Source organism: Monocercomonoides exilis (genome assembly GCF_001643675.1).
Source record: "Monocercomonoides exilis strain PA203 chromosome Unknown scaffold36-1065637, whole genome shotgun sequence".
NCBI lineage: Eukaryota > Preaxostyla > Oxymonadida > Polymastigidae > Monocercomonoides > Monocercomonoides exilis.
The window spans coordinates 781127-800706 of record NW_027150581.1 but is presented as its reverse complement, the minus strand read 5'-3'; the positions used below and the strand labels follow the sequence as shown (position 1 = coordinate 800706).

The window sequence follows — 19580 nt, the reverse complement described above, 5'->3', positions numbered from 1 at the left end:
AACATCCATTCCACTTTGTTGAGGTGCAGTGTTATTCTGGAAGAAGCAAAATGTACATTGAAATGAAAATTTTTCATTATCGCCTTGTTGCCCAAGTAATATGCAAGGTGCAAACGTTTTTGCTGTATTATGTTGGAATAGGTTATTTGAGAGGATAATGCTGGAATTGATGTTATATGTGTGAAATGCTCCAGTATACTCTTTGTGGCATTCGCCTTTTTCAAAAATATTCGATTGAAATAAATGAGATCCACTCTGTAAATAGCCCATTATAATATGCCCTTTTCCGTTTCCACTATTTGTTGAAAACAATGTTGATTGAGTTGTTGATTGTTTATTATTCAAATAATTAATAGCGCCTCCTTCGTTTGAGAAGCAATTTGTGAAAATGCAATGATCACACAAAAATGAACCTGTTATTGATTCAAAGCTAATGGCTCCTCCATAATTTGTGGAATTGCATTTATCAAAATGACAGTTATAAATATTCAACGAAGCATTTTGATTACATTCAATAGCTCCTCCATTCCCAGAACAACTGATAGAAAAGAAATCATCGTTAAAGGAGTTGTTTCCGGATGAATAAGAAATCTTTGTTGAAATGTTTGCACTACACTTATCAAATGATGAATTGTTGCAAATGAATGAAGATTGGGCTGGTGTGACTATCAATCCGTTATAAGGATTAATGCAGTTTATAATATTAGTTGAAGTTATTTCTACGTTTTCATACTCTTTGGAAGGGATATTTCGTTTCGCACTTTGAGATGTTAGATTTAAAAAAAAACAGTTTGTGATGGATAAAGAATATGCATCTGTGGAACTCACAAATGGAGGAGAATCAATTCGATGAGAATTGAATGAGGAATGAGAAAGTGAAACAGAGCAATGATTCTTTGAATCTTTATTTTGAATTTCACCAGTAATGATTGATTGGCAGATTGAATTGGGCATATGATTGAAAAAAGAGATGTTCTTTAAGTGGATTAATCCTCCATTTGTAAAAAATGGGGTGTGACTGAAAGGTGAGTTTATAATGGTACTTGTTGAAACACTTAAAACTGTTATTGGATCGATCTGTGCAACGCTTCCATATTCTTCGGATACAAATTGAAAGAAATGAAGATGAGTTGAACAGTTGAAAATGTTGAATAAATACTCCTCATTTGTTGAAATGGTAGTTTGGAAATTATCATAATAACAACTATTTTTTTTAAAACTTTCTGATTTAATAAATATGTTCCTTTCAGTTGATACTTAAATCGATGTGTAAAAAAAACAAAATAAAATAAATAAATTATAATCTTTTTTATAAAAATTACAAACTGTTTCCGACTGTTGAAAATGAAAGAAAAAACAGAAAAGAAATAACAGATAAGAATACATGCATTTCAATAACTCAAAGAGGATTCGGTGTTCTCAAAAACACACTTGATTCAGAAAAATATCGAAATAATCAACAAATTTTATCACCCATTTTTCAACTCAAATGTGACAATACCCATATTTTTTTCAGCGTGTGTTCTGTTGAAGTTTGTGGCCAAGATTCTTTGAAAAATGTTCATAAATGCATATGCCATCAGATTTCTGATATTGTTTTATTTTTTCATCTGTTTAATATTACCATTTTGTTGTTTTAATTATTATAATAATTATTATAAATGAAATAAAAAAATTTTTTCGCTTTGTTTTATTTTGCTTTGTTTTTTATATGGTTTCGTTTAGTTTTTGTTTTTGTTTGTGTTTGATTATTCGATTGTTGGGTCTTAATTTCAACACAATTCAACATTTCACCAAAATCAATGGAATAATCACTCATTATTATTTAAATAATTAAATTTTCCAACAACAATTACAACTTGTCATTCGACAACTAATTTTATATGAAATCTGGTTAATTCTCAAGTGTCGGAATTTATTTTTATGAAAATTCTCTTTTGACTTATTTTCAAATAAAAAAAAAATTTCATATTTCTCTCAAATTACTGTTCTCATTCTCCAAATTTTATAATCGTGATAAAAAAAAATTGACAATGTTATTGTTTTTATTTAAGTGAAGCTTCGTAAGGGGAAACAGAAATATAATAAAAAAATATGAAATTTTTATTTTTATTCGAAAATTAATCAAAAGGTTCTTTTTTGAAAAAATTCGACAAATAAAGAAATTTTGTGTGAGATAACTGGAAACAAAAATAATAATATTTCAAATTGTTTTGAAAATTTCAAACCAAACATGTGTTACAGACAAAAAAGCATATATCACGTCCGTTAGTAATTGAAAATCCAAGACAGTTATGGTTTTTCAAAAATATTTAATTTTGTGAATTTATTGAAGTATTTTTTAAATAAATAAATATTTATTGAATTCTTCTTTCTATTATATTCTTAAAACTTCACCTTTTTTCATAAATAAAATAAAAATTTCTTCTCCACCAGATACTGACTCCATTGACTGTTGCTGACTGACCGATGATCAAAAATTTCCAAATATGTCTTTTTGTCAATAGCCTTTTTAAAAACGTATTTCAATTTTTCGCATATTTGATTAATATTTTATTATATTTGCATTCAAAAATAGTTGTTCTCTTTATTGAGGTTCGGAATTGAAATCTATATCTCAGTCCGTCAGGAAATAAATTTTGTCTTTCAATAGTCACAAAGTGACACATGTGGGTGATAATGTTTGAAATCATAACTTTTTTTTTTTTTTGGAATTGTTTTTTCAAGAATCGTTTGTTATTGAGAAGAGATTTTGTATTCAAATATAAAACTCAACATTACTGTTTAAAAAACAAATGTGTGAGCTGTAATAAAGATGATGATCTCTTGAATAGGCTTGTTTCTTTTCAGTGTTTATGAACAAATATTCAAGGAAAATTCTTGAACTGACAATTATGAATGTTTAAAAATATGATTTCAAAAATTATCACCCATGTTCATTTCAGATATCTAGGAAATAACGATAAGCGATTTTATTAAAGAAAAAATTTGAAAAAAAATATTTGGGACAAAATTTTTTTCTTTAAGCTTTTTCATTGAAAATTTTTGCTCATTTCATTGACTTTTTTGGATTAAAAAAACACAACAAAAATGGTTCCATTTTTTGTTATTTGTGAAATGTTGGAAAACCTGATGTTTTTATTTCAATGATGTTTGTTTGCAGTTATGAAAATTTAATTTATTTTGAAATCTGAGAAAGCGAAACAAAGTTATGAGTGAGGTAGTTTTTTTGCACTTTGTGCAAAAAAAGCTTGAAAGTCCGTATTTTCCCCCATTTCTTTATCAAAGAAAAACATATGGAATTTTAAAAAATAATTTTTTCAAGTTATAAAAAGTTCATTTTCAAGTTTGAAATGTGGAAAAATGATTTCAAACAAATCATTGAAGGACGTTAATTAATTGTTAATTCGTTTCGAATTAAAAAATTTCTTATTATGATTCGAGAATCACTTAGAAAAATTCTGCAAACAAAATATAAAGGTTATGATCAAATAATAAACTTGCAAACATTGTTTTTTAGCGAAGATACAGACGAGAAAAAATGGATTTTTATATCCAAAAAAATCCATCTTACAGATTGAATCAATTAGGAACTGCTCCATTGTTCAATTCTGTGGAATCTTTTATTACTCTTTCTTCTCAAATTTGTGGTCCAATCCCTTTACCAGTGACTCATGTTGTCTGGGAACAGTTAGAAACTTTGAGAATGCAAATATCTGCAACTTCATTACTCGAATTATTGCAATGCTTTGAAAATCATGGAGAAATGCTAGTTCAAAATAACATATCAACGCACAATTTTAATACTCTTTTAATAACTTTAATTGCAAGATACCGTCAATTACTTCCGAAATGTGTTACATCTTTTGAAGTAGGAGAAAATGCTACCGATTCTACTGCTCCAAAATCTTTCGATCTATTTCACGATTCTTTTGTTCCTCTTTCCCTGACAAACTTACTATTTTTCTGTTGGTTTTACATGCAATATATCTCTTCAAAACTTCCTATTGATGCATGCTCAACTTTTCTTTCGGAGGACTCATTTCACTCCTTTGATTACGAAAGATCAACACAGAGAGTGGAGTCACGAGGAATTGCTCGAGGAAGCTTTATTGTCCCATCTCCAAATGGAACAGAAGTTGCAAAGCTTGTTGACGTGATGATTGATTATCTCGTAGATGTATCGATAACCCCACAACTTGCACCTCTACATCAAGCGACGTTGGATGTGTTGCTTCTTTTGTTAACACCACAGCTTAACACTTCAGCTTTAAAATACCCAAACCCAAACACAATTCAAAGGCAAAGTATACACTTACAAGAGGCAATTATATACCCATCGCTTCCTCACATTTCACCTTTACCACCGTATTTATTGTTTGCATGCCATCACAGATCAACAGAACTAGCAAACTCGTTGTTGTCTTTATTGTGTTCGCCTCCGCTTCCCCCTTCTCAATGGACGTTACTCCCGTCTCTCACCGGCTATGCACTGACACAGGGATTATTTGCTTCTGCCCTGATGCTCATGCTCCTTCCACTATTCGCTGCAAACAAGGCTTCTCACGAAGGGAAGGTGGAGGCAGAATGGATTGAAACGCTTCGCAAGCAGCAAATAAATTCAACGATATCTTTCCATTCTTCATCAGCAGAAACACAACTTCCTTCATTCTTGCCAGGCTCAACGAGAGGCTCAACAATTCCAATGCAATCGAAAGCTCAATCTGCTTCTTCTTTCATGTCTTATTCCTCTCCTTCTTCCCGCCCATCCAACACACAAAGTCATTCCTCCCTATCTCCTTCAGTGCCCCCCGACGATGCTGCATACAAATCGTTTCCCATCATCAGCTCATTCCTCCCCTCGCTCGGCACAACCCTCACGCCACAACAACTTCACGTTGTCTATTTGGTTCTGGGCATTTTGGAGACACGGCAGTCGCCCACGCCTTTCACTCAGTCACTCAGCGTCACTTCTCTTTCAGAGATTGCAAATCTGCTGAAGGAGACAAAGGCGCAGCCACAGGGCAGCTCTTCTTATGGTTCTTCTTCTGCTGCTGCTGGTTCGTCATTTCGCTCAGACTTAAGCTCATCCTCGTCTTCTCAGCGGATGCTGCCTTATTCTCGCAATGGGATTATTCTCCCTCGGCAGTCTTCATACTCATCACTAACAGCATCATCAGCATCAAAACTATCAGGGCAGTCATTTTCTTCTTCTTCTTCTTCTTCTTTCTCCAATGGAAAAACTGCACAAGCCTCAAACTTTGGCAGACTTTTGTTGGATCTCATTGAAGAATTCGGAAATGGAGCAGGCGATGCATGCCGGCAGCTGTCGTGGTTCACAATGGAGAATGCGGAGAGCTCTGAAGGCAGCGATGGGGATGAAGGTGATGACGCCTTGTGTGCAGATGCTGAGTCAACAGCACTCCTGGCACAGACAGAGCAGTCATTGTACTATGCCATTGAGAACGCGCTCTCTAACCTCCCTCCATCGTCTGCCATTCCTGCATACTTAGCATCTGACCACTCCACCCCCACGCCACAGTCTCTTCCTCTCTTCGCATTTGTCTCTCTCGTCCAGCAGTTCCCTTCACTCGCATCATACACATCGCATTCATCCACCCCACCGCTTTCTTCTCGCTCGTCTTATTCTTCTCAGTCTTCATACAATTCATCATCATCATCTTCCTCTTCTTCCTCTTCCTCCTCCTCATCTTATCAATCTACAGGTGCAACCTCCATTTGGAGCAACGTGAAGGCCTCAATGCGTGCATTTCGCATGATTTTGGGCGGTGACAGAAAAGGCGAAGGCGCTGAAGCAGAGGCACGTGAAGGTGACGAATTCGGAAGCAGTCTTTTTGGATGTGATGCATTTGACGACACAAGGGGAGGGCTGGCAGTGACAGCACTGGACACCTTCAATCCTCAATCATCGGGGCATTTTCCTGGTTCTCTGGCAATGCTGCCTACACGCCCACTCACACACACACCGAAGAATTCAAACAGCCAACAGAATATAACAAGAACTATATCTCCGCTGCTGCACTTGTCAAACGAGAAGTCTCGTTCTCGCTCACGTTCACCATCACAGTCACGATCCCGCTCTCGCTCTCGTTCTCATTCCCCTTCTTCTTCTTCTTCATCCTCTTCTTCTTTCTCTTCCACCTCCCTTCCTTCTTCTACACTCCATCCATTTGTCTGCTGGCTGGCGTCTGTCTGCACACAGACAGTCCATCCGATCCTCGCTGCGAGTGCTGATCCGATCGGCTTTCGAGCGCTGGCGCTGATTCTGCTGCTCTGCCAGTGCAGCATCAGACCTGTGCAGAATGCAGAGGAAGGGAGAAGAAGAGGAGAGGGTGAGGAGAATGAGAGAAGAGACAACAAGGGAGAAGAAGAAGAGGGAGAAGGAGAAGAGAAAGGAGAAGAGGAAAACGAACAAGCAGATCAGGTTTCATTGAATATTCCAAAGACATCTTCTCCAAGTCTCTTTGGACAGACGCCGATGCTTTCAGCAAACGAGCCGTTCTCTTCCACAATCGAAGGAGCAGTCGATGCATTCGCTGCAGCCACTTCTCTTTCAGACACTTCATCTTCATCGTCTTCTTCTTCTTCCTCTTCCTCCTCTTCCTCCTCTTCCTCTTCATTGCTCAAATCAACCTCCACATCCCCGCTAGCCGAGTTGCACTTCACACGTCTTCTTCTGAAGCTCACCACATGCCAGTCAGAATTGCACCTCCTTCTTCTCTACCTGCTCGTCGTGCACAACAAAAATTTCCGCCTCTTCATTACAGGCGATTCATACAGGAAAGATGCAAAAGACACACCACATACAACAAATAGAGAACCTCAAGTGATTTCTGAGGGGAAAGAAGACATAGAAAAGGAAGGCAGAAGCGAAAAGGAGATGAAAACAGAGCAGTTGATACACACACATCCACATCAGATTCCATCTTCGTTTTCTTCTTCGATGCTCTCTTCATTCAACTCCCCGTTTCTGATGCGTCCTGCTTCACTCACTCAGAACAACAGTAAACAATATTCATCATCCTCTTCTTCTTCTTCTTCTTCTTCCTCTTCTTCTCATTCCACAGCTCTTGCCCCACTTGTTCCCTCCTTCAATCTCCACACCACTTCATCATCTTCATCATCATCTTCTTCTTCTCCTTCTTCTCCTTCTTCTTCTCCATCCACTCTCTCTTATCTCCTCACCCCTGTCATCCCATCCCACCCCTCTGTTTCTGTCCGTTCCTGGTTCCCTTCTCTCCTCCACCTCCTCTTCGCCCCACACCTCCTCTCCCCACCTGCCCTCTTCTGCCTCTCCAGCATCCTCCTTGTTCTTTCTGAGTCCTCCTCCTTCATGTCGCATCTCTTCTCTGTCCTTACCCCTCCTTCTTCCATCACCCTCCTCCTCATCCACACTGCAAAGAGATCTAAATGCCCTGATCTGTCTCCAACTCCTCTGAAACGCAATCCATACACTTCATCCATTGGTTCATCTCACTCACAACAAAAATCATCTTCATCATCATCATCATCATCATCTTCTTCTTCTGCTTCTGATTTTCTCCGCCAGCAGCAGATGTTAATCAGCCACAACTTCTTCTCAATGGGCTCCTTCTTCATTGCCTGTCTCTGCTATGCCATCATCGAGCTCAGGAGTTCCACAGAAAGCTCCTATTTGAAGCACACCCAGCAGATTCATTTGGCTTCCTCTTCTCAACAAAGCTCTTCATCAATGCCACTGACGCTGCCAAATACAAACTTAGACCAAAAGGCAAGAAACTTCCAGCAAATAACATTCGATTCTGAGCAGTCAGATCAATCGTCTTATTCCTCTTTGCCTGCTTCAGTGGTGTCTTCATCACCCTTTCCTTCATTTTCTCCGCAACCTCCAATTCAGCCATTATCCAATTCTTCATCTACACCTTTGCCGGCAACTCCACAGTTTGCCGGCAACAACACAAATTACAATAATTATTATGCCTCATCGCCTGCCGGCAAGCAGATGAGGTATCTTTCAGACAAGCAGCGCTACAACGAGTACTCCTTCTTAGCCGCACAACGCCTTCTGCCTGTTCTTGTCAATGCCACACGAAACTCCCGACAGCTGCACCCGATCTCTTGCATGGCTCTTCTCTCACTGGCTGCCTCTCTTCTCCATTCAGTTGTGCGGCTGGGATCAGCTGGGGCATTTCCGAGGATGCCTTCGCTCTCTGCTGCCACATCCATCGCATCTGAGTCTGAAATACCAATCACAGCTGCCTTGTTTTATTCTCCACATCGTGTTAGCTCAAGCGATGTTGCTGAAAAGGGAGAGAAAAAACGAAGCTTGAAGGGATCTTATGAGAAATGGGACAAACTGACAGGCTCACCACTTCCTTCTGCCTCATCGCCGAATGCACTGACATCCACTTCTCAGTCAGATTTTTCCTCTTCTGACATTTTGTCACAGGCTTCAATGACAAATATTGAACTCAGCAAACTTCAGCTTAAAAATACAAGCAAATCTGATGAAGAGCACCAAGCATCGTCGCCAAGAGAATTCTGTGCAGACGATGCAAAGAATTTGAAGATGAGCACAACAACACCCGAAGTGCCACGAATCTCCTCTCTTTCCTCCCTCGCGACTGTGTTGTCTGAGGCATCTGACTCGAATTCCCTCTCTCTCCACATCCGATCCCATTCACGAGCACACGCACTGACATTAAATGCGTCCCAAGGCTCTCTCTTCAACTACACTTACCCTCTCTCCCCCGGCCTCCCTTCAGCCACGCCATCCATCTCCCCTTTCATCACGCCCGCTCTTTCCTTCTCCTCCCGCTTCACCCCGTCCACTTCAATCACCCTCTCCAACACTCCCACCCTTTCCATCCCTTTCTCTCTCGCCTCTCCTTCCCTTCCTTCTTATCTTCCTTCCCTTCCTTCACTTTCATCACTCCCTTACAACAACTGCATTTCTCCCTCTTCTCCCTCTGAGTCTTCTCCTTCTTCTCTCCCCTCTTCTTCCACTCCTCTCCCTCCTGCTGCCTCCATCCCTTCTGCCATCTCCTCCTTCCAGGCGATGCTCCTCAAAGCAGCCATCTTAAACGACGAGAAGACATACAACAACAAACTGCTTCATTTGGTGCTCCAAGTGCTTCATGCTGCCCTCTTCCCTGTCCTCTCCATCCAGCGCAACCCTCACCTCGTCTGCCTCCTCATCTACCACCGCTCCTCTTTCTTCCACCCTGTCGAATTGTACCCCCATCTCTTCGTCTCTGTTGCTCCTTTCATCAACAACATCCGCCTTGTCATCTCTCATTTCGTGTCTGTTTGCAGACAGCTTTTCCCAAATTCTGCGATTCCTGCTGCGTCTGTTAACGCAAACGCCTTCCAATCCGACTCCCGCTCAGCATCAGACAACAGCACAGCCAGAAGAACCAGTGGTGCATTTGACAATGTTGGCATGTCCCTCTCCTTTGCGAGGGATGGGATGACTCCTCAAGGTGCATATACAGCAGGTGAGGTGTATGGCATCACATCCTCCAAAATCACTCAAATTCCACTTGCTGTGATAAGGGCACATGGGTTGAAGGAGGAGAAAGAAAAGGAGAAAGCGGAAGATGGCAAAAAGGAAGAGAATGTTCAGAAAGAAGACAAGACAGAATCACAGACAGAACAACAACAAGAGCAAGAAAAGAAGGAGAATACTGTTGAGTCATCTTCAGAAAAGCCAGCAGTTTTTGCATCTCCTTCATCACAAGCATCTCAAATTCCTTCTTCCAACACCCCATCAACAATGCAACATTCAAACATCACTCGAAAGAAAAGCCCAACAAGATCCTTCTCACGCTCCAAAACAGAAAGAAAGTATTTAACCTCCTCTTCCATCTCATTCAAACCGCCTTCTCTTCCAAGCGCCGTCCGCATTGGCTTTGAAAACAAGTGGGAAGATTATGCCTCACTTGACACTGCTGAGATGTCCATCAGCTCAGATCTGCTCCAATTTTCTGCCTCTGAAAGAGAACAGGAAGAGGCAAAGGCAACACAGTCAGCCTATCAGAACAGAGGAAGGCTTTTCCATTCGATGGTACAACCAAACGTTTCGACCCAACCACATCCTTCAATTCCATCGCCTTCCTCTCAGTTGGATCGTCCGCCACATCTTCGCAACTCTTCTTCCTTCTCTCTCACACACTCACCATTGGGTGGGACATCTTCACACAGCCAGCCCTCTTCTCCATTCACAGCAGCTGTTGAGTCTCCGCTCAGAAACTCGTTTTCTTCTTCTTCCCGGTCAGCTGCTGACACCCACCAGAACATATTCATACGCGATCTGCTCACAACCACCACGCCTTTCTCTCTCCTTGACGACGACTTTGCAGCAAAGAGGGGATCTTTGATGCCTTCCTCTGCGCTGGCAGGGCAGAAGCAGAGTCTGAAAGAGAAGAGAAGAGAAAAGGGGGTGTCAGGAGACAGACGAAGTGGAACTGGAGGAGAAGGAAGCTATGAAAGTGGCAACAGCGAGGGTGATGATGGAGCAATAGTATCGATGGAGACGATGCTGGGGATTGTCCGTGCTGGATGGGGAAGTGACCTGGAGAACGAGAATGTGCTGGATGTGAATGGAGGAACAGTGCATGATGCAGACAAGCAATACAGAAGAAAGAAGAAGGAGTATCAGAAAGTGGAGATTTCAGAGTACACATTCGAGGAGACAGGGCCTGTTGGAGAATTTCTGGTTCCATTTGTCTGGCGGTGTGTTATGCAGAGCCGCATCTTCAAGCGGAAGGCAGACACAATCTACTTGGCTGGGGTCAGAAGCAGTGGAGGCGGAGGAAGAGGAGATGAAGACTTTTCGATCGACGACAGCACCAGCTCTGAGTCGCAGGCATCAAAGGATTATGTTTATGTGGATGAAGCAAGTGTGCAATCAAAAGGTGAATGAAATTCGATTCGAGTTGAGAACTTCAATAACTTTACCAAAGAATTTATGTTCTTTGTTTTATTTGTACTTATAATTTTTATTTTTTTTATTTCTTTTGAATATGTCATTTCAGAATAAAATCTTTCAATAAAAAGCAATTATTATTGTAGAAATAACAACTCATTGCTTTAAGTTATATTCGATGAAAATTAAAATCCAAAATAAAAAGCTAAAAAATCATCAACAGATTTTGGATGCAGGGATTCTTTTATACGTATAAGAAAAAAAACATTTCTTAAAGATCTCGGAAAAATCCCCATCCACATGAAACAGAAGAATATTCTAAAGCAATAATTCTACCGACTATCTAACATGAATAAAAAAAAACCTCAAATAAAATATCAATATATGCTGCTATACATAGAACTCGAGCAAAGCTATACTACTTTTGTGTTCTTTTGAGGACAATCCATTTCCCAAACAATGAATCATCTTTGAGAAAGTTTATTACCACTTTTTTTTACATGTCAATAATTTTTGTTCTGGATCCTCCCCATTTATGAGACCAGATCTTCAGTGCATGTTTCTTACCCCAAGTGAACTTGAGCTTCCAGTGCTTGAACTTCAACTTACGGAAGCAGTAGTAACCCTGAAGCGATGCTTCAATTGGACTGAAGGTGTTATACATAGAAAATCCGACACGACACTGATTGCCATCAATGTATGCTGTCGGGTCCAAATTGTCGGAAATTGTACCGCGAAGCTCAATTCCAGCTTTGACAACGATAACGCTTGCTTCGGCTCCACCATGCAAAGATGCAGACGCTGATGGAACAAAAGTGATTGATGCTGTTAGCTGTTGAAGGCACATTTTGTATTTCAATTCTGTCTTGAAGCCTAATTCTATTCCAATTAGGAATTTGATCTTAACAACCAAAATATGAATCGAGAATCCAACTGAAAAGTCACGAGTGTATTGGCACAAAGTTACTGAGTCATAAACACATTCTTTCCATGGGAATTTCTTTTGATAGATCACTTTATTGAACAATTTCAGTTCGACCATGTTTCTTGAAGGTGAACCGTCAAGAAGTCCATATTCAGCTATTGCGTTAACAGCGCTGACTGTTTTCTTCAAAATAAGAATATCAATTGATGCATAGGCTCCCACCATGTAGCTTCTTGATTCGATCTTGCATTCTTTTGTAACTCCTGCAAGTGCTCTAGCGCTCAATTTTAAACCAACATTCCTGTTTCCCACTGTCCAACTTTTATCAAAGCCCTTGCAAAGTGTAAGAGCAGAGGGGCAGGTACTTGATGCACCAAATATTCCTTCATCTTCTTCAATTGAAGCAAACTCTGATTCTTTCTCTCTAGATTCGTACCACTCTTTTGTCATGTATGAAATGGGTCTATAATCTTCATTAATTTTGTTAATGAAATCATCTAGATCCTCGTAATCTTCTCCATCATCATTTGAAGTACTTTTTGAAAGAAAACGCATGTTTGCTTGTCCTGTTGAAACAATATCTGTTGATTCACCTTCTCCATTTGAAATGGATTCTCCTTTATTTAAAACAACTGTCATTTCCGAATGAGAGTTAACAATCATTCCGCTTTGAATCTGTTGCTCGTTTACAACATCCAAATCAATCTGATCAGCTGTTGCCTTGGAATCTACAAATCCAATAAAGTCATCTTCGCAATATTGACTTCTCACAATCAACATATCGTCACGTCTTTCAGTCTCCACATATTCATAGTGGTATCCTTGATTATCGATCACTTCTTCAGTAGTGAATTCAGCACCAAATGCATCCAATTTTGCAGGAGCTGACGATCTAAATTGATTGAGAATACCTGTTTTCATCTCAATTGCATCCTCGTAATCACTTGCATGGGCATGGACATTGTAAATTGTACCAGATTTTGACTGTTCAAACAGTAATGGTCTTGAAATATACTGTTCCGTGTTCTTGTCCTTTTGTCCTCTTTCGCTCTCTTTACCAAGATGTGAAACAATAGCAGCATTTTTAAGATCCATTTGCATCAAGTAAGATGAAGATTTAACTTCGAGGACTTTTATGAAGACATCACAAACAATGTCTTGAGTTGAAGCTCCCTTTGTTCCATCATCTTCAACTGCCTTAATGTCCACTCTTGAATCATATTTATAAGTAAAAACTTGGCCTTTTTTATAATTTAGCGTACAAAAAGCCGAACTCAACAAAAACAATAATTTCAACATTTTTTGATCTTGTACCTTTATAGGCTATTCGAAAAATTACAAAGAAAGGAAAGAATTATCACAGATGAATAATTCTTTGAAATAATGTATTCCCAACAAATCAGTTAGAAAAACCATATATAAGCAAATTTAACAAAAGACGAAAAAAACGGAAAGAAAATACAAACAAATCAATTTCTTTAAAATCACAAATATCTAATTATACATAAATGATATAAACTACTTTCTTGAAAAAAATATTTCAAGGCGATGGGTCATTTGGATAGAGATATTGATATAATTCATTGCACAGCCATGACTGATTAAAACTGCGATACCCTCCTGTTGATAAATAATGATTAAAAGTTTCAGAATAAAAACGTGTTAAAGAAGAAGAAAAGATTAAACCAATTGTTGCATCAATAACAAATGCAGCAAAATCTGGAAGTTCATGAAAAAATGTTTCAATATCCTCCCAATTTGCTGAAGGTAAAGGATCCGGAAGAGGTTTGCCTGGATTCTTCAGATGATTTTGACATGACATAAATAATGTATACATTGCTATAATTTAATCAAAGTTTCGTTTTGCACATAAGTTGAAAATGAATTTATGAAAAAGTCAAAAACTCATGCCTTTCAGCCCTTCGTCAAGTGTCATAAAGTGATAAAAAGTACGAGACTCAAGCTCTTGAGTTAGTTGTAAAATAATGATCATATGAAATGAATTAGATTTAATCGAATCTATTTTTTCCGGCTTTGCTTTCGGCATTTGCCTCTGAATCATGCTCTTTGCATTAAAGGACAAAACAAATTTAGTAATATGTGTAAAAAATAAGTAACTTTAATTCAAACATGTTGCTCATCTTGAGGTACACTCATTTCAGCAAATAAAACACAAAAAATAAAAATTCTTGCGAAATAATGAATGCGAGTATGGAAACAGATCAGTTTAAAAAAGTTTTTCCGTTTGATTTTTTTGTCGGATGACAACGAAGCAAACGCAACATATAACTGAAGATGTTGGAGATCCTATAGTTGGGGTTATGTGTCTGGATGTTCCAATTTTATCGGGCTTTATTCCAGAGCGGTTTGCAGAATTTGCATTAAAACAAAAAATTGGTATGAAGGAGCGCAATATAGAATCGAACAGGCAAGACCTATTTTATGAAAAAGCAAGGGAAATTAGTGATGAAGCAACGAAGCAAGGAGTGACAAATATGCAACTGGGCGAAATTCAAAAATATGCTTTGAAAGCCGTTGAAAAAGATAAAACGAAAAATATAAGATCTTCTCGATTTACCGGAGCCTATGCATTTTTTAGTAGGCATCCAACACTGCAACTTGTTTTATTTTTGTGCCTCATGGCTGCAACTGCTACACTTATTTCATTTTTCCAAGATTGGATGATTACATACGCTTTCAGCAAATTAAAGTCTTATTTCCTATCTCTTTGCAATACGCAAGGACAGAAAATCTTGTGCCATATGCTTTATTCTGTTATTCTTGGAGTTATTTCTGGAATTGCCACTGCCGCTTTGTCACCTGCGGCTGGTTCTGGCTCTGGGATCCCAGAAGTCAAAGCAATCCTTAGTGGTGTTCCGTTTCCACAATTTTTAACGTTTAGAGCGTTGCTAGCAAAGGCCTTTGGATGCATGTTGGCTATTTCGAGTGGACTATACGTTGGGCGTGTTGGACCAATCACATCCGTTTCATTTATAACATGCTATCTGCTGATGTCCAAAATTCCTGTTTTCAGGAACTTTCTTGAAACAGAGTCTATCAAACGAACAACACTTGCATTTGCTGTTGCAGTGGGAATGGCTGCCACAATGTATTCTCCTGTTGGAGGAGTGCTTTTTTCCATCGAGCTGACTTCAGATGTCTTTCTGACAAAAAATTATGGAAGAACATTTTTCGCGGCTGCTTTTTCCGGTTTCGTGTTTCGGTGTGTTTTGATGGGATTATATGCATGGATTATGGTGCTTATATATATATATTTTTTGTCTTTGAAATTACTTTTTTCATCTTTTATTTTTTCGCATCGATTCTTAATTCCATATTGCATTCATTATGCTCTTGGTTATAATTTCTCTCTCCCACGCTCCTCCTATAATTTTTTTCTTCACCCAGTCTGTTGTGGTTCATCGACTATTCCCCTCTTGGAGAAGCCCCAGAGCACCAGCAGAAAGCCGAGCTCTATGACTATCCTCTGTTTATCGTGACTGGGCTGATCGTCGGCTTGTTCGCTGCTTTCTTCATCCGCATGGCCAAACATGCTGCCACTGCATACCGAAGATTCGAGCGTTATGGCTTTGCACGTGCGACAGGCGAGAAGAAGCTGACCTCGCTCGACTTCCCCTCAGAAACCATTCCGGACTTCATCGGAGCAACTGCTTCAGCCAGCACCCCCGTGCCCGAAAGCAGAGAAGACGAAGAGCTCGACAAGGTGCAAACAGTGAAGAAGCCAGCAAAGCGGTTGAAGGTTGTCATCAAGCAGGCACCTTCTTCTGCACGCCAATCGGCAAAGAAGAAGAAAGCTGGCTCATCAAAGTCTGTCTCTGACTACATCATCGACTGGTTCAAGTCTGTTGGACTCCACTTCAAGAACACATACAGACGGTATCTGATTGTGCTCGTGATTGCAGCAATCAACGCGGGGCTGACGATCCCATACGAGTCATTTGCGCCACCTGGCACAGGCGGAGCAGGGCTGTTCATGTCGATGCTGGATGCCAACTTGCCAAAGTCGATGCAGTCGACGTGGGGAGGAAGGATCGGTCCTGTCGGCAACCTGGCGCTGTGCACGCTGATCAAGCTGTTTGTGATGCCTTTGTGCATGCAGCTGGCTGTGCCCGCAGGTATTGTGATGCCCTCACTTGTGTCTGGCTCTCTGTTGGGAAGGCTCATTGGCGAGCTCCTCCATTTAGCCTCTCCTGAGCACTTCAACTGCCAGTCTATCTACTCTGCTTGTGGAGCAGCAGCATTCCTGGCAGCAGCCACACAAACCATCTCTCCTGCACTTGTCCTGATGGAAGTGTCTCAAATGCCCAACATCTCTCTTGCGTGTGTGCTGGGAAGTCTTGTTGGCCACTTTACTTCTGTTGCCTGTGGAGACTCACTCTTCACAATGATCACCAAGTTCCGTAACATCCCGTACATATCCCCACAGCTGCCCGACTCCATCAAGCCTGGCCAGTTCACAGCAGAGTCGCTGATGAACACAAAGAAGTTCTATTTGACACAAAAGACAACGCTCAGAAAGATCAAAGACACTGTTGTGACTGCAAAGGCGCTGTCGTGTTCGTGTGTGCCACTTGTGCACTCAGAACAGGAGCCATTTCTGGTTGGGGCAGTCACCGTGCCTTCGCTGGAGCATCTGCTGAACAACAGAAGACTTCTGGAGAATGCGATTATGATTGCTGTGAATGACGAGCCGATTGTTCTTGACACGTTCTTCAAGAACAACCAGCACGCTGGCTATGGTATTGATGGCAAGGAAGCGCCACGTGGATCGACACCATTTATTGGTGCAACTGGAGGCGATGGAGGAGAAGGCAGCTTGTCAGACACAGCTTCACGTGCCAGTCAGAGCACTCCTCATCCAAATGCTGTCTCATCCATCTCGCGTGTATCTTCAACAAGGTCGCTGACTTCACTTGCATCGTCACCGACAATGAGTTTCATGACTGGGCATGAAAGAATGGAGATGCTGAAGACGAAAGTTGGGGCGCTGCCGTATGCATCGAAGGTTATTCAGACAGCAAATGAGTCTGGACAGTACAAAGAGCTTCTGAAGAAGCCATCGTCTTCGCTCTCTTCCTCATCGAATGAAGAGCAGATTGCACGGGGATTCGCCACTCCACACACTGTTCTACTCACCCCGAAGGTTGTTGGCTTGAACGAGTCTGTCAGTTCAACACAGAAATCACCTTCCCCGTTGTCCCCGTCGTTCTCTATCTCCGCAAGCTTAGGTGCGACTTCAACTGCTCCTCTTCTTTCTCCCTCGTCTCTGCCTTCAACCTCTCCAATGCTCTCATCACTTGCGCAGACGCCATCAACGACTGATACAGCCATGGCGTCTTCTTCTTCTTCCATCTCCTCCTCTCCCATAGCAGAGTCATTACACGGCTCCCCTGATCCAATGAATCAATCTGACACTCTCTCAGCCTCCTCCTCTCCATCAACAGCATCGCTTGGGAACAGCAGCATCTCCGATTCAAAGATACGCTCATCAACAACACCTGCCACTACTCCACAGGCTGCACCAATTGTTCTGGACAACCCCACAGCCATCCAAAAGTACCAAGGCCTGCCTCCTCCTCTTGTCATCGTTGATGACTCTCCATCGGTGCTTGTAGGAGACCATCTAATTTCCCAGCCATCGCTCTCGTATCTTCAGATGACCTCTGCCAACTCACCCAGCACAAACCGCGCTGGCCTTCAGATGCTGTCGTCCTTTGCCACACTCGGCTCATCTGCTGCACTTCACACAGAAGGTGCTGCTTCATCTTCAACAACAACATCCTCCTCTTCTTCTTCTGCCTCTACTGCTGCACTACCTAGCACTCCTGTTCCACCAACACCTGTCTCATCCAAAGGAGAGGTGTCGATGGCTGCAAAGAAGAAGATGGCTGCCATGAGAGCTGCCCAGCGAAGGCAGGCTGTGAAAGAGCGGGCAAAGAGACTGATGATGTCGGGGCTGAAGGACGGTGTTATCAATGCAAGTGGATTTACAGAGGTGAAGGATCAAGGCGAAACTGCAGCATCAACCTCATCCTCAACATCAACATCAACTTCTTCCTCTTCTTCATCATCATCATCATCTTCTTCTTCTTCTTCAACAGAAACAGCCAATGAATCAAGCACTCAGATCCAGACGATTCCCAACAGAGTGAAGCCGAAGTATCGGGAGATGGAGATCAATGATGCCGATCTGGCAACGATTGAAATGCGCACTGAGCTTGTTTTGATAGACCCTGCTCCTTTTTCAATGGATGCATCGATGCCTCTTTCCAAAGCGAATGCTATTTTCAATCTGATGGCTCTTTCTTTCTGCATTGTGACAAAGCAAGGGAGGTATTGTGGAATGCTGTTCAAGTCAGACTTCACAAAATTGTATCAGGAGAACTACAAGATTGAGGCGAGACGGAGACTCGAGAAGAAAGAGCGGAAGACGTCGCTCTTTGATTCGAGAGAGTCGAAGAAAAACAAGTGATGCGAGTTTGGATTGAGTTGAATGTTATGAGAAGAAGATGAAGTTGATTGGTTTAAGTATTATTGTTCACTTCATTGAATCTTAATTTTTCACATCTTTTTTTCATTTTGTTTTTGTGAAAATTCATTCAAATTGGATTTGCTAGTCTCAACTTTTCTTTTTTCTTTATTATTTTTTTCTGTTCTTTTTCTTTTTGACTTTATTGCTTTGGACATTCTGCAATAGCTCGACTATTGGAATTATTCACCTGATGATATGAGGTCTTACATATATTTGTGTTGCTTATGGCAATCAATAATTTTGTTTATGCTTTGTTATCAGGATATTTCTTTAAAAATTAGCAAGCTAATTCCTTTTCTCCAGCAACAATTCTCTTGTTTTTATATCTCTCTCTTTCTCTCTTTCCCTCTTTCTCTCTTTCTCTTTTTGTCTCTTTCTCTTTCTCTTTCTCTTTCTCTTTCTCTTTCTCTTTCTCTTTCTCTTTCTCTTTCATTTTTTTATATCTTTTTTGCCTAAAAATGTCTGTTTGTTGCTTTTTTTCAATGCTCTTGTCTTTGATGACTTTATGAGAAAGGATATTCCTTTATCTGTTAATTGCTCTGATAAGCTTTCATTTATGCACTCTTTTCCATTTGTTATTGTGTATATTTCAGACCAAAGTAATATTTGCAAAGCGATTTGTAATTATTAATTGATTGAGCTTTTAACAGCTCGGGCGTCTTTTATTTCTTTTATTTTATCATCTCTTTGATATGCTTTGCATTTGCCATCAAGTATTTAAATCTGGTGTGTGTGTGTGTGTGTGTGTGTGCGATGGCATCGTAAATTGAAGAAAGCCAAATTCGATTTTCACAGCATTTAACTTTTCTTTTGTATTGTTTTCTTTTCTTTTCTTTTTTCCTGATTTGTTTCAATAAAATTTTGTTGCAGTTTCAATTTTCATTATTTTTCCAATGAAAAAAGGAACAATAAAGTGAAATTTGAAGCATGACCTCACAAACAAAACGAGAAATAAACATTATCAGCATAAGAATCTGATGTAATTTGTAAACACAGACATACATAACTTTACATGTATAAAATCAAAAAATAGCTCCAAAACTCCACAAAACACAAAAGTGAAAGAAAAACATTAACAAAAACAAAACTTCTGAGAATTATTATAAAACATAAATAAATGGTACATAATTTACAACATAAAAACGCTATATAATTCATTTGACATCAAAATGAAG

At 40.2% G+C, this 19580-nt stretch overlaps 3 protein-coding genes across 3 annotated transcripts; 2 read left to right on the top strand and 1 right to left on the bottom strand.

The window, feature by feature from the left end:
- The first annotated feature begins 3304 nt into the window (after positions 1 to 3304).
- On the top strand, positions 3305 to 11051 carry MONOS_1822 (uncharacterized protein). Its single transcript, XM_067871218.1, has one exon. The coding sequence runs from the start codon at positions 3542 to 3544 to the stop codon at positions 10922 to 10924; it is 7383 nt and encodes a 2460-aa protein (XP_067723732.1). The 5' UTR covers positions 3305 to 3541; the 3' UTR covers positions 10925 to 11051.
- A 372-nt stretch (positions 11052 to 11423) lies between these two features.
- Positions 11424 to 13788, bottom strand: MONOS_1823 (putative lipid transport family protein; the record flags this gene model as incomplete). The annotated part of the gene is made up of 5 exons (XM_067871229.1): positions 11424 to 13062; positions 13319 to 13346; positions 13461 to 13472; positions 13539 to 13691; positions 13764 to 13788. The coding sequence occupies 5 exons, from the start codon at positions 13786 to 13788 to the stop codon at positions 11424 to 11426; spliced, it is 1857 nt and encodes a 618-aa protein (XP_067723731.1).
- Positions 13789 to 14074: 286 nt separating this feature from the next.
- Positions 14075 to 19375, top strand: MONOS_1824 (putative Chloride Carrier/Channel (ClC) Family Protein). Its single transcript, XM_067871240.1, has 2 exons — positions 14075 to 15075; positions 15261 to 19375. Exons 1-2 carry the CDS (start codon positions 14114 to 14116, stop codon positions 18343 to 18345), a joined length of 4047 nt encoding a protein of 1348 aa, XP_067723730.1. The 5' UTR covers positions 14075 to 14113; the 3' UTR covers positions 18346 to 19375.
- Positions 19376 to 19580: the final 205 nt, after the last annotated feature.

Bases quoted from the DNA above. Each gene is read 5' to 3' on its own strand.
- MONOS_1822 (XM_067871218.1), top strand. From the start codon at position 3,542: ATGGATTTTTATATCCAAAAAAATCCATCTTACAGATTGAATCAATTA.
- MONOS_1824 (XM_067871240.1), top strand. From the start codon at position 14,114: ATGACAACGAAGCAAACGCAACATATAACTGAAGATGTTGGAGATCCT. The intron at 15,076-15,260 runs GTGTGTTTTGAT...TTCTTCACCCAG, and splicing joins TTTTCCGGTTTCGTGTTTCG to TCTGTTGTGGTTCATCGACT.